This window comes from Vidua chalybeata, chromosome 2, assembly GCF_026979565.1.
Source record: "Vidua chalybeata isolate OUT-0048 chromosome 2, bVidCha1 merged haplotype, whole genome shotgun sequence".
Taxonomy (NCBI): Eukaryota; Metazoa; Chordata; class Aves; order Passeriformes; family Viduidae; genus Vidua; species Vidua chalybeata.
The window spans coordinates 33167540-33184884 of NC_071531.1; the positions used below are offsets into that span (position 1 = coordinate 33167540).

A 17345-nucleotide genomic window follows, 5' to 3' on the forward strand; every position below is an offset into this window, starting at 1 on the left:
CCAGCCCCGCGGGTGCGTTGCCTCCGGTGGCGCCTCGCCCGCTGTCAGGCGCCGCCCCGTCCAGGCGCCTCCGCCGGCCGGAGGCGATGGCTGGAGCGGGACGGGGCGGGGAAGGGGAAGGGAAAGGCGGGGGGAAATGTCGCGGTCGCTACGGGAGACGGGAGAAAACCGGAAGCCGGCGGGGCGGGGCGGCGCGGCGCTGGCGAGCCCTTCCCCGCTGCCAGCCTCTCCCCGCCGGGCGGCGGCAGCAGCGCCATGGGGTGCTTCTTCTCCCGCCGCAGGAAGCCGGCCCAGGGCGGCCAGCTGCCGCTGCAGCAGCAAGCGGGAGCCGGGCAGGACGCGGGGACCGGCGAGCAGAAGGCGCCACAGTACAGCTGGGACCTGCGAGCCAAGGTACCGCCCCGGCGGCTGCCGCGGGCTGGGGCTGAGGCTGGGGCTAGGGCTAGGGTTAGGGCTATCGCTATCGCCATCGCCTCTCTCAGTGGGCAGCATCTCGCTCTCTCCTGCCGCCCGGGCTTTGCGGCGGGGTGCGTACTCCGGCAGAGAGCACGCCTTCCCCCGTCCCGCTGTTACGCCTAGGTCCGTGCAGTTCAGTGCGTTTATTTGAACAATTCAAAAGTGTTTAGCCTAAGGATTTTACCAGGCAGTCTCAAATTGTGTAAGCGGAGAGGGCGGCGCGCTGGATGCCGCAGCTGCCGGCGGTGCGAGCATCGGTCCCCGGTGCGGGGCTGCTCCGGAGGGGGCTGGCGCTGCCTCCCGGTGGGGACAGCGCCCTGTGGGCAGGCAGCTTGGCTGTGACAGTCCCCAAGGGTGTCTACCTGCCGTCGGGATTCCTGATAGAGCGGGGAGTCCCCTGGGTGCGTGCTTCACTCGAGAAAACCGGGATTAATGGCTGGGGAGCTGCTTGTGCCCGGGCGAGTCCCCGCACCTGGATTGGAGCGGAAGCATAAAACTCCTGCCGTGTGTCCTGAATGTATGTATAGATTGATTCTTCCTGCTTGGGTGTTTGCGCTGCTGGTTTGGTTGGTTGGTTGGGTTTTTTTAAGGCTTTAGGGTGGGTTTATTAGCCCCTAAAAAGACAGAAGTCAAAGCCTGTCCCATGCTGTTTCCAGTGCTCCCGGAGGCAGTCATGAAGACTCAAGCGGGAAAGCATTTAAGTGCTGGATAAAATGTATTTCTTCCTAGACTCATTTCAAGTGTCACTTCCTAAATATATAATGACATTGTAGCCCTACTAGGCCTCTCTTCCTCTCCAGCTGCCTTCGGGTGGGGGAAGCAGAAACTCGGCAGGAGAAAAACGTAATTAATGTGGCTTCAACAAATAAAATCCTCAAGCCTTTAGGCCATATTTTACAAGTATGGAAAAGAAAATGCGTGAACTTATTTGAATGCTTAGTTTGCTTGTTTTTTAAACTTGGCCAGGTGCTCTAGGGTGTCCCTTAAGTCTTCCAAGTAGATTAAGACAAGCTTAGATGGAGATGAGCTAGAGAGTGTGCGCATGGCCTGGAGGAATTGGTTCCTTGAGGATAAAGATGAGCAATCTGTGTTGGGCTTATTGCTTTGACTGGATAGCGGATATTTAGGGAGCAGACAGAGAAAGAGAGGATAACAGCCTGTCGCTTGTATGGAGACTACTCTCACATGGGAAGGGCTGTAGTGAAGCCACATTTTAGTGACAGAACAAAACTTTATCTGAAAGTAAATTACTAAATCAGCCTTTGGAATACTATTTTTTAATTTTAGAGCAAATTCACCAGCTAAAGCTCAAATAATTTTTACCCCATCTACTTATATACAGCTAACTTTGAAAACTAAAAGAAGGAAAGTCAGGATATAGAAAGACTTGATTCAGAGAATAGCCGGCCTTGTTGCTAAGGAAATGGTTGTTGTTAACTTGCTGGAAGTAGGCTTAAGCTAACATATGAAACTGTTACAGCACCAACAATCTATCTCTGTGGAGTAAAAAAAACATGGTCATGTATTGCATGTAAAACTTCCTCTTTTTCTGTAAAAGACTCTTAGAAACCAGAAGAATCAGTGAGTTTGGGGCTGTGCTAGTGAACTGTGTAAACCATCAAATCAGCTGCTTAATTTTGGACTGTACAGCCTAAGAATGGCTGTTTAATGTCTGAGTTCATTTCCCTTGCTCTTTGCAGCCTTATTTTTCATTTTTTTTTTTTTTTTTTTTTTTTTTTTTTGGATGTAAGAGTAATACATTAAACTAGGAAAGCACCTGGAGTCACCTTATCTTAGATGAAGGAGTACTGAGCACTTGGTGCATTAAACTTGTTGATCCCAGTTTGTATTAAGTGACACCCTGTCAGTGTTAATGTAGTAGCTTTAAATGTTGTGTATGATACCTTGTCCTGTTGTCTATTGCTTTCTCATTTCTGATGCTTCACATATACTTATTTATTTCACAAGTTTGTGTTTGTACATAAAGTTAAATTGAAGACAGTTAGAAAACTTGTGGCATCAAGACTCCTTTTTGGTCATCAAGTGCATTGAATCATATTCTAAACCCTGAAAACCTCAACTTTGTCAACAGATCTGCTAAGTTTTCTTTTGATGTTTATTTCCACCATTTGGGTTGGGGATGTGTTTCTAATTTTAGGCTCTCCTACTCAGTGATGCAGTTGTGGTTATATAGTTCAGTTTCACAAGCAGATTTGGCAGTTGTCTGTAGTTTTTGTAAACTATGCTCTGTATGTTCTTACAGGTGAGTACGTCTTGCTGCTCAGACACTTCAGCTGTCTTCCTGTAAACTAATGCCATCCTGACATGGCAGAAAAATGTAGGCACACTTGTGTGCATAGGGGAACCTGAGGGGTTCCTCTAACAAAACTACTTCTGCTGCTTCTGAAGGACATAATTGTTAGTTGAGCCTATTTTAATCATGTTTTCATGGCAAAAGATGATTAATATTGATACTGTCTACTAGTGTAGCCCCAGACAAAGAGTAATATGATGATATTACAGTGACCATGTAAATCTCGTGTAATAGACCCAAAACCAGACCATGTGGTAGAAAATTCTAAATAGAAAATATTATGAGATGCTGATAGCTAAATTGAAATTAAGGAAAGTATATGAATTTGAGGAACCTTTTCAGATTTCTGTGTGACATTATTAAGTGAGGACAGAAGTTTTAAGGTATGCAAAATTTAATCAAATTTAGATTACATTGTAAATCTTCTGGAGTCTGTAATGCTTACTCAGCCATGGGTTCAGAGAACTGTGTGAAGATTACTTATGGTGCAGTAGAAGAAACAAAGGATCAGATTATCTTGAAAACAGAAAGGGGAAGGATGAGTATTCAGTTTCTTGCTGCTCTGGGATTCTCAGTCCACGAGTGTAAGTAGAGCACAGTTTATTCCAGAGTCTGTTAGTATTGCATTGCATCCTGAGGACTTATTATGTCTCTTGATGTCTTTGGGCTGTCATGAGAGTCTCTTTCTGACCAAGTTTGGGAGGGGAACTTGGTGGTGCTCAGCCCTTCCCAGCCTTCTTCAGCTAGCTTTCCACCTGGGTTGTTTTCCTTTCCCACTCTATGACTACCAGCAGTAACTGAAAGTGGGTATGTACAGACAGGAACTGGGGCTTTTGTGTCTGTGATGGCAGATACACTCATGACCTCCACAGGAGAAGAAACACAAATAGCTGCATCATCTTTTTTGCTTTTGTCTCATGTTCACAGAAGTAGGATTAGATTAATTATGATTATAGTGGCATTTAGAGCTTAGAGGAACTTTCCTTCTCAGATTATTTTTTTAACTTCCAGGAGGAACAAGTAAAGTTTTATTTTATGTCAACTGACTTGCAGCTGGTTTAGTTGATAGGAAACATGCAGCTATCATTGTTATTGTGCTGTGTAGCTGTATTTAAATGGTTAAAAAACCTCAAGAGGTTTAACTTTTTGCCTAAATCCTAGTCTTTTGTTAGTTGCCTTACATTACCTTACCCATACAGGGTTTTTCATGAATGTGTCTTGTGTATCTTGAATTGTCTAGATCTTGTTTAGGTAGCCATTTTGTACTTTATTTTTGAATATTTGTAACTTTTTTTCTCTAAACAATTAATTATTTTGTCCTTAAATCCAATGTATCTCCCTTATGCTTCCTGGTGCACCAGAACTATTGCTATATTTCTCAAAATGTGGTCAGATCAACTGAGAAACAGTCAGAAGGTTCATATTAAGCAGTATTTCCAGTTAGATCAAATACAGGCCTGTGGTAGCTTCCTCTCTTCTTTCACTTTTTCTGTATGCAATATTTGGCAGTAGTTTGCTGAATGTGAATGACTGTTTATGATGTTATGGGCATTATGGAAAAGCATGAAGATTCCCAAGAATAGAATGAAATGAGCATTCAGACTGTTGTATTGGCCACTTCTAAAGTCACAGTGTGCTCCAAAATGAAAAACTGTTTGCTAGAGACAGGAACCTGCACTACATTTTCTACCTTTTCTTGTTGTGCAAGAATCTTGAAATCTGCCAGTGGGTGAGTAACTTCAACAAGCAAACTCCAGAGGATGTTGCAACTCATACTTGAGGGCACCAAACCCATGCAAGTATGAATATGCAGAAGTGTCTAGGCCTGGGAATGCACTTCTATTTCTTATTTCCCTAAAGTTAATTCCCCTGCTGACAAAAATAGTGCTTAAAGCTTCTTAAGTTGATGTGCCTACCCTATAGGTGCAGCTTTTAATGTCACTGGGTCAGCAGCCAACTTCTGTATGTCATCAGCTGTAAGTTAATTTCTGAACTGCCATCTATAGTGACTTAGAGAGATAGGGAATGATTTTTTGAGAATTATATTTAAAAGAGAAGACCTTAGTGTAAGTGGTTTAGAAATACTTTACAAACTGTTTGCTCAGCAGCCTAGACATGGATAACTAGCAGAGAACTGTAACAATGTTAGTACCTTCTCATATTTATAGGGATGTATCACTGTTGACTGAAACTCCTTCCCTGATAGATCCTGTGAAAAAGTCTTGCTAAGACATGAACTCATACCAGAAACACTTCAAGATGTTGGGATCCTTTATGATTCTAGGTACAGTTACCATTAAAAGCTGTGAAGCTCTAGTGCTTACAAGTCTTCTTCCAAATGGGAGCTGCCCAGTTTTGGTGCCAGTAAATTGGATAATGGTGGCTGAAGAGATGTATGTCATGTGCAGCTTTCACCTAGCCTCTGACCTTCTTGCAAGACAAGTGTTTGCATGAAGGAAAGCTACTTAATGTATCTTGCACTTGTAACAGGATGTCCTGGAGCTGTAAGCAGCCATGACAAACTTGTTTGCCTTCACTTCTCTCCTTTTGTTTGTTCTTTAAAATCCTTGCTCCTTACAATTTATCCTCTAGCCCTTTGTAACAGACTTCTCACCATTGTAATTGCTAAGAACCAAAGATTATGCTTCTATGCCTGTTTTGAGAAGGAAAAGTATTAGCCCTGTAAGAAGGGCTGTTTTTTTCATCCTCACATCTGGTTATGTTAGGTCATTCTATGGAGTAATTCCTGAACCTCTGCATAGCCACTTCAGTTAGAAGGTTTCAGCTCCTGAGCTGCGCCGATATCTATTGATGTACGACTCTTATCTACTCTAAGAACTCTTTAAATTCAGCTGAAAATATTAAAAGTTACTGCTATGAATACTGTCACCTTTTGAACTTATAGCAGCCCGGGGAAAAAAAGACATTTAAAAAAACTGTTGAGAACTGGAGAGTAAAGCATCTGTCTGGGTGAGATGGGTGGATTTGGACAAAGTTTTTTGAAACTTTATCCAAATACAAAGGACAAGTAGATGAGTTATCAAATAGTTGAATTTTCCTGACCTGCCATGTGCTGAAGATTTTATAGCCAGTGGAAGACCAAATGAGTGGGCAGAGAAATGTATATAGCCCTGGTTGTGGTTGTACAAGACTGCAGATGTTCCTTTCTTCTGTTTCTTTTGGCTTTCCTAGCCTGCTTTTTTTGCTATATTGCCAAGACAGAGCTTAAGAAGCAGTTGGTGTTCACTGTCAGGGGAAGGAAGGTGATTGCAGTGATTTAATATTAACCTGTTGATGATACCTGAAGACTTCAGAGATAGTGAATGTGCACCAAAAAGGCTGATAGCATCCTGGCATCAAAAGTAGTGTGGCCAGCAGGACTAGAGCCATGACCTGTACTTGGCACTGTTGAGGTTGTACCTCAAATCCTGTGTTCAGTTCTGAATTCCTCACTTCAGGAAAGACACTGAAGTTCTGGAGCGTGTCCAGAAAAGGGCAATGGGGCTGGTGAAGGGTCTGGAGCACAAGTCTGATGAGAAGCAGCTGAGGGAGCTGTGGCTATTGGAAGAAAAGGAGGCTCAGGGAAGATCTTATTGCTCTCTATAACCACCTGAAAGGAGGCTGTTGGAGGTCAGGATTGGTCTCTTCTCCCAAGTACTGAGTGATAGGACAAGATGAAAAGGCCCCAGGTTGCTCCAGTGGAAGCTTAGATTGGACATTAGGAAAAATTTCTTCATGGAAAGAGTTGGAACAGGCATCCCAGGGATGCCCTGAGTTTGAGTCACCATCCCTGGAGGTATTTAGAAGATGTGTAGATGTGGCAGCTGGGGACATAGTTTAGTGGTGGACTTGGCAGTGTCAGGTTAATGGCTGCACTTGATGGATTTGGAGGTCTTTTCCAATTTAAACTATTCTGTAATCCTATGAGCATATAAGGAGATGTTGGATGCATCCTCAAAGTCATGGTTCTGCCTTCAGGCCTGTTTCTCTGGCATGCTTCTTTTACCCAGGAGAAGTGAAATATTTATATCTGCTACAGTCTTTTATCCCCTCCTCTCAGGGGCAATAACCCAGTGGTGGGAGAGAGTATCAAATCTATTTCATGCAGTCCCTCCAGTCTGTACTGCAGTGTTAATAAATACTCTTAGTCTTTAAAAGGATAACTGCAAAGCAAAATCAAAGGAAATGTGCAAATTCCTTGGCATGTTCAACAAATTGAGAAGTAAAAGCTGTGTCGGGGTGGAACTCTTTAGTTCTGGAAAAAAGGTAAATAAAGAGGAGCTCCTGAATCTGATAATAAGTCAAACTTTTATCTTTAACTTGACTACTGTTCTTACTCAAAAACTCTCATTTGAAAATGTTTATAAGCTGTGAGTTTGCTGACAGTGTTTTTCAGCTAGGCCTAAATAAAATTGCAAAGTGAAGTTTCACATGTCCTTGCAAAGGCCACTGGGTAGGATGAGCTAGAGCTGCTTCAGAGGCTTTGTAGAGCAGAGCAATTCAGAAAGACATGCTTAGTTTCAAAAAAGCTCTAAGTTCTGGAAACACTGAACTTCTCATTCCTAAGAGAAGTAATTGTTCCTCTGTGCTTCTTTTGAAAGTAGTGAGTCTGTCTCCCATGGTTATTAAGGAAAAAAAAAACAAACACCTGATATACAGAAACACACAAACATACATAAATGTTCAAGGAGATGCCTGGAAAGAATATGTCCAAAAGCAATTTTAATATTTTTGTTCTCAAGTAAGAGAGAATATGAGGATAAATAACTTGTATATGGAACAGATATGTAACATTACTTGAGACTAAAGACCTTGGAGAGTTTGAATCCAAAGCATGCTGTGTGACTGAATCTCCATAAGGTGTCCCTTATCTTTTGAGTCTCCCAATTTTATTTATAATACTTCCAGCAACACTTTCCTGGAGGTATACTAGTGGTATTAAGTATGATTGAGGAGAGAATTCTAAGAAGCCATCTTCATTGTCTCAACTTGCATTTTATTTGGAAGATTCATCAGCTGCAAACCTCCTTTCCTGTCTGAAGGTCATATATGTTGCATAGAACAAAATACATTTTATCAGCTGGCAGAGATTTTTAGCTTCCTTTGGCTGTTCCAGTCAAAAGCTACCAAGGCTGGTAGCTGGACATTTAATGAATGTCTGGTGCTAGCCCGTTCTGGTTTATGCTTTTTACCAGTTTCTAAATATTGTGTTGATGTTTGACCTGCTAGGAAGAAATTTTTTTAGAAATTGGACTACATCAAAACTGTGGTAATGCATGATAACTGACTATGGTACGGCAAAGTTTAGGAGCCTCAAGGCTGATAATCAGATAGCAGGTTGGTGAAGTGGTCTTGTGTTAGTCATTCACTCGTACACTTCTAAGTGCTATTTTAATGAGCTTTCACAAGAGGGAAGAGTAGAATTTGCTCCAGGAATTGTAGATGGCTTGAAACTTAACTTATATCTAGAAATAAGCCAGCTCAGATTCCTTTGGTTTCAGGACAGCATGGGCTGTTTTATTCATGCTTTCCACCTGTATTGCATCCATCCAGTTGCTGTGTGGCTTGTGACTTGCTGCTCCCTAAAGGAGAGTTCCAGGGAAAGCCACAACCTCCCTCAAGTGTTCTGCCTCAGGCAGAGGGATGCTGGGGTGTGGAGGAGATCTGCAAACATGCCCCCTGTACCACCCCTGCCAGTTTTTGCTTCTTGGACATAGCTAAAACAATCTCTTATGTTTGGTTAGCACAAAAATCTTGTCATTGTTAGCACGAGGTAACGCTGTGGCACACATTAATGAGCTCTCTGTAGTTTGCAAACATAATAGAGAAGATACTATTTGACAGCAACAAGGTTTCCTTGCAATGTGTTGAGGTAAAATATGACCAAGAAAGCTACTCAAAAAGGAAATACTGTGTATCTCCAGCTTTATGAATCTGTAAGTATGTTGGGCAATTTATTTATTACAGTTACTACTCTACCCAGAACCATCATCCTTGTTGAAACAGTTCAGAGTCTACAGTTAAAACTAGCTCCCCTTGCCCCTTTCTTTATTAAAGGACAAACTGAGTTGCTTTTTATTTTTAAATTCTCCTGGGGATTTTCAGAAGTGTAGTTTCACTTCTTAGTTGTATCTCAATATTGTGTATTCCAGTAGTTTAGCTGAAAGAGTTGCTTCTGATCTTTCATCACTCATTGATAAACTGCTTTGTGGCAGTTTATCCTGTACAAGTCAGTGGTACTTCAACCACTGCAAGTCAGTGGGCATTTAACATTATAATAGTCTCTGCATTTGAAGACTTTAACCTTTTTTTTTTATTTATCCCTCCTTCAGATTGACCCCAAAGATTACACTTTTTCCGGATTGAAGAATGAAACTGTGGGTCGACTGCCTGGAAAAGTAGCAGGGCAACAATTTGTCATTCAGGATTGTGAGAACTGCAAAATCTACATATTTGACCATTCTGCTACAATCACGATTGACGACTGTGTAAATTGCCAAATCTTTTTAGGACCAATAAAAGGCAGCGTGTTTTTCCGTGACTGCAAAGATTGTAAATGTGTGGTTGCCTGCCAACAGTTCCGCACGCGGGACTGCAGAAAGCTGGAGGTGTTCTTGTGCTGTGCCACCCAGCCCATTATTGAGTCCTCCACAGGTATGAAATTTGGATGTTTCCAGTACTATTATCCTGAGCTTGCTTTACAATTTAAAGATGCTGGTCTGAGTATCTTCAATAACACGTGGAGCAATATCCATGACTTTACCCCTGTGTCTGGAGAAAATAACTGGGGCCTTTTGCCTGAAACTGCTGTAGTCCAAGATTATGTTCCTCTGCCCAGCTCTGAGGAGCTGAAAGCTGTCAGGGTTTCTACTGATGCTACGAAGAGCATAATACCCATAACTCGAGGGCGGAGACAGAAGAACAGTGATGAATCGTGTTTGGCCGTGTTTTTTGCTGGTGACTACACAACTGCAAATGCCAGGAAGTTAATTGATGAGGTAAGCAACCTTTGTCTTCATTCAGGTTTTACAATTCCTAATTCAACGTTCCTGTGGACAGCCTCTGATTCTCCCTGAAGGGAGAATATCAAGGCTGTGTTTGTCTACTGACCATACTGATCAACTGCATTGTTTAAAACTTTAAAGCAAGGTAAGAGACTGAATCTCATTTGATCAGTCAGTTCTTTACAATTGACATCCTGTGAGTGGCACATCTATGCTCTAGCAGTTCTGGTGTACTTTTCCATCATGACACAGCAAAGCAATGCTCTGAAGAAAATGTGTAGTTGATTTGATTAACTTGGTCAAATATAGAGTAAGTGATTGACAATGCTTGTGAGAAAGATGTAACCGATTAACTTGTTAGCTTGTCCTAAAAGTCTCAGCTAACAAAAGTCTGTCCTCAAAGTTTTTCCAGTACTAACAGAGTCTTAAAAAAAAAAAAAAAAAAAAAAAAAAAAAAGTGTTAAAATGTATCCCCCCTGTCATCCAGTGTTGGAACTTTTTTTTCTGAAAGGGGCAGTGAGTCTTTGTCGTGGCTGCAAGCTTGACTGAGTTTGTACTTTCCTGGGGCTAAAACCTGGGAGCGGCTGGCTGCTTTCACCATCCTGAAGTGCCAAGGATGTCACAGAGCAGAGCTAGTAACCATAGGCTACAGCATCTGAGAGTGGTATCTGCAAAAGCTGCTGATCACAGTGTTGTATGATCAACTAAACATCTGGTGGAGCTCTTTCCCTTGGGTTTTTATCTGCAAGGAAAGAAAGCTGTAGGATGTCTCCTTGCCTCCTCACTGCCCAGCTGGACTTTTATGGGTCTGAGCTACTGAGTTACTTGAGTGAAGGCAGATAATGATACTTTCGGGTGGTTTATTTTCTGACAAAGGAATAGCTACAGGAGGAGAGTAATAGATGTGTTCTCCTCTGTTAGTAGTTTTTTAGAAGTTAGAGTTAAGAAGATGCTAAAGAACTAGTTAGTGAGTTTCTGTGGAAAGCTAACTTCTCTGTAGATTAGTGGATGTTTTGGAAGTAAAAATGTATTTGCTCCTTTCCCACGTGCTTTTAGTTTCATATTAGATTTGGAGTAAAAATGAGGGGGTGGGATGTGTATATGTGTTTTCAAACGTTGTTAACTCTTGTTCCAAAACTGAAAACTTAGCAGTGGATAGATGAGAGTTTGAGCTAATGCTTGACTAAAATATTGCAGACTAAAGAGAACTGACTGCTTGTTTCCAGATGCTGAATGCCTTTAACTCCCATTAGTTTCTGCTTGTGAGGGATTGTGGGGAAAAACACATAACCCTGGGCCCTAATACATAAAACAAAAACATTCACATTTATTCCTCTAGGTGCACTAGGGTAGAGGAGAAAATCTGGATGAATGGAATGAAAATAAACAGAAGTGTAGAAAAAGCAAATGATCTCTGAAAAGAGCAAAGAGTCCCTTTGCTCTGAGACTTAATGTGTATGGGAAAAATGAGTCTATTACAGCGTAATTTGGATACTCAAGTTGAACTCTGCCTTAGAAGCATTTTTAACATGAATTCTTCCTCTGTTAACAGATGACTGGCAAAGGCTTTCAGCTGGTACAGACTAAAGAAGTTTTAATGAAGGCAGAGGATGCTAACAGAGTTTTCCAGCAGAGTGCATTAGAATTCATTCCCCTGCTGGAAAAAGGTTTGTGTTTTCTTTCTCCTCTTGATATAGAATTCTGTCACTAGAAAGTTCTGGAGAAGAAACAGGAATGAGGGACAAATTTTTATTTCAAGGGCATACTGTAAAACCTGTTGAGATGAGTTTTGGAAGCCTCAGTGAGGCCCTAAACCAGCCAAAACTCCTGAAGGCATCAAAAAATAGTTATTTCACATATATTTTGTGTTTCTGTTCCCCCTCTAGTGGTCCAACCGCATAGCTCAGGAGCAGTGGCACATGCAGGTCTGCCTGAAATGGTCAAAAAAAGCTCATGCTTTTAGACTATTTCTGACTTATCACCAGTGCTAGCTCAACCACTGAGCTGTTCAGTGTTTCTGTATAAATTATTTAAGCAAATCAGTAGAGGTGTACATAAAGCAAATGAGTGTTTAAAATTCTTGTTGACAACTGGTGTACTGTCAGAGTATTTCAGAAGTCTTTCTATTGATATGACTGCAGTTGGGTTTTGTCTCTTCTTTCAGAAGTACTGACATCTTGTTATCTGTTACATGCTAAAGCTCACTGCACATTCCCAAACTTAGTAGCAACAAGCAGGTTTTTTCATGGTGACATGAGTGGTCTGTGATGCTCATTGCAAGAATAGGACAAAAGTCATTGCACTTGTAAGATGATAGTCCAGCTTATGGGCTATATTACAGTCATGTGGGAGGAAATACAATGTTCAGAATGAAACCAGAGAAAGCAGATCTGCAAATAGTGGGTGAGAACAAGTCTAAAAATCAGGCAATTCACTGTCTTGGGACTGAAGCAAAAATGCTTGAATGACTCAGTCCCACTCCAGATGTCTGTGAAATGGCTCACTATTTGAGCAGCATAGTCTGACTCACTTCCATGATGCCTTGCACTCCTTAGCATTTTTGTGCTATTGCTGCCTTTCAAGAAGTAAAACTGTAATCCTGCCCAAATATCTAAAAAAAAAAAAAAAAAAAAAGGCATGGAATTGCAGATAACATGGTATTTTTTTTGTAACATGTTTAAGTCTTTTTAATTCTTTATCTGCTGTTATGGGACTGCTCAAGCAAAAAAATAAAATGCTTGTTGCAAGCTTCACAATTCCCTATGGGTTGAGAAATCTACTGTTTCAATGCCAAGCTTAAAATTATTATTGATTTTAGATGAAACTATTTTCTAGGTCCAGTGGTTGCTTTGGAATTCAATGGAGATGGTGCTGTGGAACAATGTCAAAGCACTGTAAATGAAGTTTTTAGTGGGACCAAGGTAAGCTGGTGTATTGCTTTATTCACAGAAAATATTACAGAATGTCTGAGCTATTTCATGGTCAAGATATAGTGTTGACATACTACATTTTTTTTTTAGGTTCATGGGTAGTAAAATTGGAATATCCTTTTGTTGTTTTTTGTACTCAAAACATGAGTTACTTTTTGCTGAAAAATTGTCCTAGGAAAGAGAGTTCTGAATCCCCATAGCCACTGAAGAATACAAGATTTCCACTTAAAACTGTTATTTCACATAACACAAAATCAATTCCTATAATTGTAGTACAAAAAAGTTTCACTTCAAGTCTTGGATTTAGTCACTTAACTTTGTGGTGTCCTCTCTATTAAACCACAACAAAGATAATATGATGGGATTTCAACTTTTTTCCATGTTTACCTTTGCTGTGTAGGATACCACAGAATGCCATCCTTCAAAGAGTGTTCTTTTTTTCTTCTGTCAGCTTCTTTCACTTTAGTTTCCTTACACCACACCTCCTCTTTCCTTGCTGTTCCATTTCTCTAAATGGCAATGGATTTGAGAAAGTTTATGGAAACATTTAGAGCACTCCTGATAACAGGAGAGAGACCCTTTGCTTTCAGGCAGCTGTTGAAAGATGACTAGAATGTCTTTGTGATACAGCATCCATGCAGCTCCTTGCTGTCTTTCAGTTCCTTTCAAAAGACTTACTTGGAACTAGGCTGCCCAGTTTCTGGAAAGCAGTCATCTTGTGATAAGTAATCCCATTTAATTTTTTAATTGAGGCTATTGCTTACATGTTGAGATGGGTGAACAACCACAATGTCCTCAGTTTACACTCAACTGTTTGGATAGTACCTAAGCTTTCAAAGGTGACTCTCCTGGAGCTTGGACTTTGACACACATTGATAAATTTTGAAAAATGCAAAAGTAATTGAAGTTACTTTTTAAAAAATAGTCATCTGCTGGAGAAGCAATGAAGATTTTTTTGAGGGTAATAGAGCACAAGGAAGTCTTTCTTACAAACTCTCCCTTTCTGTTAAAGGAAAGTAGTAGTCTAAGGATTTTGGGTATTTATTTTTCCCCCTAGCTCCTGGAGAGAGTTGATTTTGCCAATCAAAATATATCTAAATAGACACTAACTGAAGCTGTGACCTCTGAATAATGAAGCCCCAGGCTCCTGATCCTGAAGGCAAGGGTTAATGCAGCCAGAATGTGTGCTAAGGAAGGGTGACGATAACAAATGGTGGATGAATCAGGGCTGAGAGAATACTAGGATTTGTTCTGTCGTGCAGTGGGGACCAACAGAGTTGTGTCTCTCATAAAATGCAAAACTAAAAATAAACATTACTGGTTCCAAATGAGCATGACTGCTTTTACTGATGCATAACTATTTTCTGGTTTAACAAAACAGGTTTTTGTGTCGGAAAGCAAAGCATCAGCATCTCAAGATGTAGACAATTTCTACAATTTTGCTGACATGCAGATGGGAATGTGAAGTTTAGCATGAAGGTGCTCATGTACGGTTTGTCTTAGCACTTGGACGTCACTTGGCTTCAATATCACAGTTTTTTTGTCATTTAGTTTTGTATTTCTCATATATCCCTTTTATAATGCCACTGGTGGTTTTTAATACCATATTATCTCAACTGGAGTAAACTGAATAGCTAGCCATGTGCATTGTGTTTGAAACTTAAGTTTAACTTCAAAAACAATTGAGCTTTTCTACTAACTTTTTTACAGTGATTTCTAAACATCTATTGACACTTGAATGTTTCTTGACAACATCTAATGGTTATACATATTTTAAAAGTGCAATGCTGATCCAAGTTCGATGCAATAGTAATTGTTATCTTTCACTCAGACACATTGTTTAGAAAGTGTGAAAGTATTTATGTGAAATGTGCCCTTCAAAATTTTCCCACATGCAAATTTATCTTCACTGGGTGTCCAGGAAGGAAGCTGTCGTTGACTTTTTCTGAAAGCTTAGTCTGAAATGAATTGTCCTTGTAGCACGCTTTCAAAAACGGTTTGTGACTTTGGCTTACTCTGCTTCAGCATGCTTTTTGAATAAAGTTGTTTGCAGCAGCATTTGTGGTGAGTTGTCACAACAGCATTCTGGTAAGTGAGCACTTCCAAGCTTTTCTGCTTTGAGGTGAATCCTGAGCATGAGTGCCCTGCTGAGGCTACTCTAAGGTCTGCTCAGGTTCTTTGGCGATACAGCTACCTCTGGCATTGCCAGCTCACACATGGGATATATTTGAGGTTTCTTTGCACTTGAGCAATAAACGTCTGGCATAGTATTGTTTGCTAGAAGGGACATAGCCAGTAGTCAGAGAAGGACTCTGATGGCATTAAAAACCCCTTCTTCCTTGCTAGACCCCAGGAGAAGGCTTTTGCATGTAGAAGTAACATAGAAAGTGCTGTAAAGTGCTACACACTGCCATAGGATTTATTTTGTATTAATTCTAAAGACAGACTGAAGAAGTGCTACCAGTATTTTGTGAGATGCATTTGAATAATGTTCAGTAATAATGCTTATTGCTAAATAATGCTATTAGAATGCAAATCTATATGGGTATTAAATACATGATGGATTTATTTTTGCATATTACAGCCTAACTGATTTTTCTACATGAACTTAAAGCTTCAGTCCAGGTTTACAAGCCCTCTGTAATACTTGAACCAATTGTGAGTGCAGACACACAAAACCAAATTTCATAATTAAAACATGGCTTTCCAGTATGCATAGCCTTTACAATTCATTGAAAGGATTGGGGCTGTGTTGAGGTGCTAAAGCAATTTCCTCATTATGGTGATCCATCAAAAGGGAAGATCTTGCAAATTTTAACTGAAGATGAGTCTTGACTCATCAGTTTCACAGCTCTGGAGCTCCAAAGTGGATGGCTAAAAACAGATCTCTAATTTTTTTTTTGAAATAGCACATGAAAGAATCTCTTCTGAAATTCATAATTCTGTAATGACCAAGAGAGGTTCTGAAATGTCATTTTGTTGCTACTGGGCAAATGCTTGCCTTTAGTTTAAATTTGAGAATATGTCCTTAGGACCTCTTGTTATAGTTATACATAGATTAAATAAGGAAGAATATCTCCTGAATAAAATAAACCATTGGTGTACTGGAGGTAAGAAAATTGCCACTTCTTTGAAATGTTATTTGACAAAGTCGAGCCACCACCAGAATTCAACTGGTAGCAGAAATTATCAGTTACTTGCACTTAGCCAGCCAGGAATTTTTTTTTTTTTTTTTTTTAATAAGTGTGAGGTGAGGCTGTAAAAAGAACTAAAAACTTTATCTTGCTCTCTAAAGTACTAGCACAACTCATCAGTCAACATTTACAGGAAGTAATCTAGACATGTACAGTAAATGTATTATTTTGGTATGGACAGTACTTTGAAATTGCATAATGTACTTCAGAGCTGTCATTGTGTGATTTCTATCAGCAGTACATATACCAGACTATCTTGGTCTCTAAACTTCTACGTATAATATTTCCAAAGTTACATGCTGACACATGATTATGTGTATGTTTATAGCTTATTTTTTGTATCATCAACCTGCTCTGGGTACAAAGTGCTAAATGGACTTCTATGATTCCTTTTGCTGGAGGGCAGGAAGATTAATTGAAAATTAATCTAGGCTTGAAACAGTGAAATAACTTTTCTACATGCTGGGAAAGAGCAGTGTTGATTTTTATTTTATTTTTAACATGGATGGTCTGTTTACCGGCATCAAGAATTTTTAATAAAAAATCCCTAAATAATGAAGGAGTTTCTCAATCCAATGATTGATTTCCATTTCTTGCTAACAGGTGTTAAGAACACTTCTAGCTTAAGAGTCAGGAAATCTTTGCATTACAGAATGGTACGCGTTTAATGTATTCTTTGTCTATTTCTTGTGTAGCTTTTAATGTAATTTGTATTACACTGTGAATGTGATTCATAATAAACATTTGAAATATTTGAACTCTGGGTTCTGAAGACTTTTTAAAATTATGGTATATTGAAAAACATAATTACATTATATTAGGTATAAAAACTGGGATATTAAACAGGGATATATCTTGAAATAGATACTTATAGCTAATTGAAAAAAAACTTTAATTCTCTAGGTATTCATTCTCTGAAAAAGGTGATTTTTTGACAGCAGGGATTTTTCAGAGATTGTGGTGGTTATAGTAGTAAAATTGTTAATTTAGAAAGCAGGTCCATTTAATATCTGAAAACCAGTAAAATCCTTCTGAAAATAGCTAATTATTTAATACATTTCCAAACATGGGTTTAAACTGGTCAGAAATGTGACTCTTCCAAGCAGAGATGGTCTAGGGTAACTCTCACTAAGCATAAATATTTGGAAAGAACATAAAGTACTGTATCAATACAATTGTCTTTTGAATATATTGAGTAAAATTGTAACGCTTTAAAGTATCAAAGCTTTTGGTTTACCTTTAGCTATTATTGTACAATTTTACAGTTTAAAAACCATCTTGTTACCCCAGCTGGATCCAAGTTGCCTAATAATCTGTTCTTTTATGTGTCTGAGTCATAGCAAAGCTACCATTAAGTATTTTCATCATTTTTACCATCACATCTTCAAATACAAACATGAAGAAGTATCTGTGCCCCAGTTGCTAGAAGATCACCCAATTTCTTTTG

General features: G+C 39.8%; 1 protein-coding gene across 1 annotated transcript; it reads left to right on the forward strand.

The window, feature by feature from the left end:
* The first annotated feature begins 255 nt into the window (after nt 1–255).
* On the forward strand, nt 256–16656 carry RP2 (RP2 activator of ARL3 GTPase). Its single transcript, XM_053936462.1, has 5 exons — nt 256–393; nt 9103–9768; nt 11327–11441; nt 12610–12695; nt 14086–16656. Exons 1-5 carry the CDS (start codon nt 256–258, stop codon nt 14167–14169), a joined length of 1089 nt encoding a protein of 362 aa, XP_053792437.1. The 3' UTR covers nt 14170–16656.
* The last annotated feature ends 689 nt before the right edge of the window (nt 16657–17345 follow it).